Raw genomic sequence first — 6,025 nt, 5'->3', positions numbered from 1 at the left:
AAAAATATTTTTTTCTTTTTTTCTTTTCTATAGAATAAAGAAAGATAAGAGAGATGTGTTAGTCACTCATTTTTTTTATTGCACAAATGTAATCTATATTTATTTATTTGGTGACATGCAAAGAACATGGGGAAAAGTGGTGCCTATGTAGATTTACATAAATTTTACATAGGAGTGGCTGTGTGGTAAGTAGCTTGCTTACAAACCACATGGTTCCGGGTTCAGTCCCACTGCATGGCACCTTGGGCAAGTGTTTTCTACTGTAGCCTCAAGTTGACCAAAGCCTTGCGAGTGGATTTGGAAGACAGAAACTGAAAAGAAGCCCATCGCATATATGTATCATCATCATCGTTTAACATCCATTTTCCATGCTAGCATGGGTTGGACGGTTCAACTGGAGTCTGGGAAGCCAGGAGGCTGCACCAGATACAGTCTGATCTGGCAGTGTTCCTACAGCTGGATGCCCTTCCTAACGCCAACCACTCCGTTAGTGTTGTGGGGCTTTTTACGTGCCACTGACACAGAGGCCAGAGGCGGCTGGCAAACGGCCATGTTCAGATGGTGCTTTTTATGTGCCACCAGCACAGGTATCATAACTACAATTTCCATTTGAGTTTTATTTTGATGCTGATGTTGACGTACTTGACTCAATAGGTTTCCTCAAGCACAGCAGGTCACCCTACAATATATGTATATATATGTGTGTGTTTGATATATGTATAATACGATATACGTATATATATGTGTGTGCATGTTTGTGTGTCTGTGTTTGTCCCCCCAACATTGCTTGACAACCGATGCTAGTGTGTTTACGTCCCCGTGACTTAGTGGCTCAGCAAAAGAGACCGATAGAATAAGTACTAGGTTTACAAAGAATAAGCCCTTGTGTTGATTTGCTCGACTAAAGGCGGTGCTCCTGCATGGCCGCAGTCAAATGACTGAAGCAAGTAAAAGTGTAAAAGAGAAGTGCCATGTAAGAAGCATCTATGCCAGTTACACATAGAGAGTCAGCATCACATTAAAAGCACCTGTGCTGGCATCGCATAAAAGGTACCCAGTACACTCTGTAAAGTGATTGCCATTTGGGAGGGCATCAAGCCATAGAAACCATGCCAGAACAGATGAGTGGAGCCTGGTGCAGCCCTCCAGTTAGCCAGTTCCTATCAAACTGTCCAACTTATGCCAGCATGGAAAGCAAACATTAAATGATGATGATAATGGTTATGATGAAAGTAAGAAATAACAAATCTCTCTATATATAAATCTGAAGTTGTCTGTGTATGGCAGGTTTGGTAGCCTTCAACTATCACTATCTCCTCCGAGACCCTGCAGTGCAAGTTGACCAAAATTGAGAGTAAGATAGAAGAAGGCTTGCTCTTCCTTCCGTAGAAGAAAAATTTCAAATCAGACCATGTTAACACCAAAAATTATTTACAACAAAAAGGTGCTTTTATTCTATGAAAATCCTTACTTTTTACGATTTTTTTACTGCTGTGTCGCCATTTTTTGGTGTATTTCAACCAGAAAAATGTTCACTTAAAGAGAATAACAAGCTACATAATGCAAAATTTTTACTTTTCAAAAATTCCAATTTTAAACGAGCAACGCCGGGTAATACTGCTAGTAATATCTAAAAAGGCCTGTCGGTCCATCTCATGGTCCCAGCAGACAAACTAGAAAAGGCATTGCCCTAGAGAATGGCAAGGGATATGCATTGGAACAGCCACTCTGACTGACTGACAGGACTTGAACTAGTAGATAGGCATCCCTACTCTGGCAGCAGTGAGTAGGGATGTGATGTGGTGGCTGAGAACACCGACAGTCTCCACTGCCACAGGCTCGACCACAAATCTGTCGGGTTTTCAACTAGCAATAACCACACCTTGGATTTACCTGATTGGCCATGGTACCACCTCCGCGCAAATCTGTCAAGGAACAGCCAACACTTTTACAGTCTACCCTTCTTGAACTTTGGGTCTTAATCCAAAGATTATGAAAGTTTGTGTATCAGGCTGTTTGAAGGATAAATTTCCATGTTGTGTGGTTTGCATGTTTACACATTACATATGCACATACATACATGCAGATGATTGTGTAGTAGACATACATAATTAGCCATATTATAAATTTACATTTAAACCAATTAATTAGTGCATTTGGTTAATGCCCAATTAACAATTTTGGTGAGCTAGGGTTTTCAGAAAAAGAAATCAACCAACTAACTTACACATTACAATTGCAATCTATAAGTGGAACAGTAAAAATATGCAAGACTTTTCTCAAGTTTAAACTGTGACAGGTTTTTCAAGCGAGGTTATTGCCAGTGCCGCTGGACTGGCTCTTGTGCATGTGGCACATAAAAAGCACCATTTGAGCATGGCCGTTGCCAGTACCACCTGACTGGCCCTCATGCCGGTGGCACATAAAAGCACCCACTACCCTTTCGGAGTGGTTGGCACTAGGAAGGGCATCCAGCTGTAGAAACTCTGCCAGATCAAGATTGGAGCCTGGTGCAGCCATCTGGTTTGCCAGTCCTCAGTCAAACCATCCAACCCATGCTACCATGGAAAGCAGATGTTAAACAATGATGATGATGGTGATTCAAACAACAAAGTCTTGCATCATTGTTAGACATCAGTTCCTTCCTTAGAGGAAGATTTCAAATAATCAAAAACAGAGAAGAACATACATATGTACACACACATACACACACACACGTGTGTGTGCATGTTACAGTTTGCAACGCAATTGTCACTGCATACCCTTTACTCTACTAAAAGCTAAATATATTCATAATGTGCAGTAATAAAGTTTATGAAATGCCTAACAGTTTATGAAACATGACGAACCATTGTGTTATGATATATATAACTTTTATTATACTGTTATAAATACGTGTATGTGTGTGTGTGTGTGTGTGTATTTTTAGTGCAATATGTGGAGCCATAAAATCATGTTGAAAAAAATTACAAAACTACAAGTCTCTCGGTGAGAAAACTGATTAAAATGAAACGTAGTAAAAAATAAAGTGATATTAATGACTTCACCTTGCCTCAAGGAATATTGAAGCTATCCAAGTCAATCTATATAAGAATGAATTCATGCCTTGAAAGCATAGAGAATAAATCGAGGTCAAGATATTGCAATATTAAGTTGTTTTTTTTTTAGTTTACCTCAAATCGAGATTTGTTTTTGTTGAGTTATAGGAAATCTCACTGGCGACTTTATTACTGTAGGAAAATTTGCCCGTGAGAAATTTCATTTTAAATATCCTCGTCCTATGTTTTTAATGTTTGACATTTTATAATACCTTTTAACCTGTTTTCAGTCATGTTTGTTTGTTTGTTCGTCCGTGGACAAGATACCTCAAGAACCGCTGTATGGATTCGGGTGAAACTTTCAGGGATGTTTGGCCTTGTGACTGGTATGAACTCATTAGATTTTGGTGAACAGGTAAAATTGGATTTTGGTAAACAGGTAAAATTGGATTTTGGTAAACAGGTAAAATTAGATTTTGGTAAAATTAAATTTTGGTAAACAGGTAAAATTGGATTTTGGTAAAAAGGTAAAATTAGATTTTGGTAAAATTAGATTTTGGTAAACAGGTAAAATTAGATTTTGGTAAAATTAAATTTTGGTAAACAGGTAAAATTGGATTTTGGTAAACAGATAAAATTAGATTTTGGTAAAATTAAATTTTGGTAAACAGGTAAAATTGGATTTTGTTAAACAGGTAAAATTAGATTTTGGTAAACAGGTAAAATGGGATTTTGGTAAACAGGTAAAATTAGATTTTGGTAAACAGGTAAAATGGGATTTTGGTAAACAGGTAAAATTAGATTTTGGTAAAATTAGATTTTGGTAAACAGGTAAAATTGGATTTTGGTAAACAGGTAAAATTAGATTTTGGTAAAATTAAATTTTGGTAAACAGGTAAAATTAGATTTTGGTAAACAGGTAAAATTAGATTTTGGTAAACAGGTAAAATGGGATTTTGGTAAACAGGTAAAATTAGATTTTGGTAAACAGGTAAAATTAGATTTTGGTAAACAGGTAAAATGGGATTTTGGTAAACAGGTAAAATTAGATTTTGGTAAACAGGTAAAATGGGATTTTGGTAAACAGGTAAAATTAGATTTTGGTAAAATTAGATTTTGGTAAACAGGTAAAATGGGATTTTGGTAAACAGGTAAAATTAGATTTTGGTAAACAGGTAAAATGGGATTTTGGTAAACAGGTAAAATTAGATTTTGGTAAACAGGTAAAATTAGATTTTGGTAAAAAGGTAAAATTAGATTTTGGTAAAATTAGATTTTGGTAAACAGGTAAAATTAGATTTTGGTAAAATTAAATTTTGGTAAACAGGTAAAATTGGATTTTGTTAAACAGGTAAAATTAGATTTTGGTAAAATTAGATTTTGGTAAACAGGTAAAATTGGATTTTGGTAAAAAGGTAAAATTAGATTTTGGTAAAATTAGATTTTGGTAAAATTAGATTTTGGTAAAATTAGATTTTGGTAAAATTAGATTTTGGTAAACAGGTAAAATTAGATTTTGGTAAACAGGTAAAATTAGATTTTGGTAAAATTAAATTTTGGTAAACAGGTAAAATTGGATTTTGGTAAAAAGGTAAAATTAGATTTTGGTAAAATTAGATTTTGGTAAACAGGTAAAATTAGATTTTGGTAAACAGGTAAAATTAGATTTTGGTAAACAGGTAAAATTAGATTTTGGTAAAATTAAATTTTGGTAAACAGGTAAAATTGGATTTTGGTAAACAGATAAAATTAGATTTTGGTAAAATTAAATTTTGGTAAACAGGTAAAATTGGATTTTGTTAAACAGGTAAAATTAGATTTTGGCAAAATTAGATTTTGGTAAACAGGTAAAATGGGATTTTGGTAAACAGGTAAAATTAGATTTTGGTAAAATTAGATTTTGGTAAACAGGTAAAATTGGATTTTGGTAAACAGGTAAAATTAGATTTTGGTAAAATTAAATTTTGGTAAACAGGTAAAATTAGATTTTGGTAAACAGGTAAAATTAGATTTTGGTAAACAGGTAAAATGGGATTTTGGTAAACAGGTAAAATTAGATTTTGGTAAACAGGTAAAATGGGATTTTGGTAAACAGGTAAAATTAGATTTTGGTAAACAGGTAAAATGGGATTTTGGTAAACAGGTAAAATTAGATTTTGGTAAAATTAGATTTTGGTAAACAGGTAAAATGGGATTTTGGTAAACAGGTAAAATTAGATTTTGGTAAAATTAGATTTTGGTAAACAGGTAAAATTAGATTTTGGTAAAAAGGTAAAATTAGATTTTGGTAAAATTAGATTTTGGTAAACAGGTAAAATTAGATTTTGGTAAACAGGTAAAATTAGATTTTGGTAACAGGTAATTAGATTTTGGTAAAATTAGATTTTGGTAACGGTAAAATTAGATTTTGGTAAACAGGTAAAATTAGATTTTGGTAAAATTAGATTTTGGTAAACAGGTAAAATTAGATTTTGGTAAACAGGTAAAATTAGATTTTGGTAAAATTAAATTTTGGTAAACAGGTAAAATTGGATTTTGGTAAACAGGTAAAATTAGATTTTGGTAAAATTAGATTTTGGTAAACAGGTAAAATTGGATTTTGGTAAACAGGTAAAATTAGATTTTGGTAAAATTAAATTTTGGTAAACAGGTAAAATTGGATTTTGTTAAACAGGTAAAATTAGATTTTGGTAAACAGGTAAAATGGGATTTTGGTAAACAGGTAAAATTAGATTTTGGTAAACAAGTAAAATAATCCCGATACCAGACAAGGACTCGGAATTATTTTACCTGTTTTTTACTTAATTTTTGAGAGAGGTCGGGTTCACTTTTAATATTCTCATTTGTGAGAGCGGGTGAGTTTATTTCAGATATTCTCATTTTAAAAATAATCTCAGGCTAACTATTGAGAGGATGTTGGTATTGCCTTGGAGGAGATTTGTGCTCTCTGAGTACTCTTATTATTATTATTATTTTTATTTAATTCT

The 6,025-nt window shown here is 33.4% G+C and overlaps 1 protein-coding gene across 1 annotated transcript; it reads left to right on the top strand.

Annotated features, from left to right (window-relative positions):
* The first annotated feature begins 3,405 nt into the window (after nucleotides 1–3,405).
* On the top strand, nucleotides 3,406–5,793 carry LOC115209183 (antho-RFamide neuropeptides type 2-like). The gene is made up of 6 exons (XM_029777424.1): nucleotides 3,406–3,501; nucleotides 3,710–3,829; nucleotides 3,934–4,077; nucleotides 4,166–4,285; nucleotides 5,014–5,181; nucleotides 5,713–5,793. The coding sequence occupies exons 1-6, from the start codon at nucleotides 3,406–3,408 to the stop codon at nucleotides 5,791–5,793; spliced, it is 729 nt and encodes a 242-aa protein (XP_029633284.1).
* Nucleotides 5,794–6,025: the final 232 nt, after the last annotated feature.

This window comes from Octopus sinensis, linkage group LG3 (assembly GCF_006345805.1).
Source record: "Octopus sinensis linkage group LG3, ASM634580v1, whole genome shotgun sequence".
Taxonomy (NCBI): Eukaryota; Metazoa; Mollusca; class Cephalopoda; order Octopoda; family Octopodidae; genus Octopus; species Octopus sinensis.
The sequence above is the reverse complement of the archived record's forward strand: the minus strand, read 5'-3'. Positions and strand labels throughout refer to the sequence as shown.

Excerpts from the sequence above, each read along its gene's own strand:
- LOC115209183 (XM_029777424.1), top strand. The coding sequence starts at position 3,406 with ATGTTTGGCCTTGTGACTGGTATGAACTCATTAGATTTTGGTGAACAG. Across the intron at positions 3,830-3,933 it reads AATGGGATTTTGGTAAACAG|GTAAAATTAGATTTTGGTAA; the intron begins GTAAAATTAGAT and ends TTTGGTAAACAG. Across the intron at positions 4,078-4,165 it reads AATGGGATTTTGGTAAACAG|GTAAAATGGGATTTTGGTAA; the intron begins GTAAAATTAGAT and ends TTTGGTAAACAG.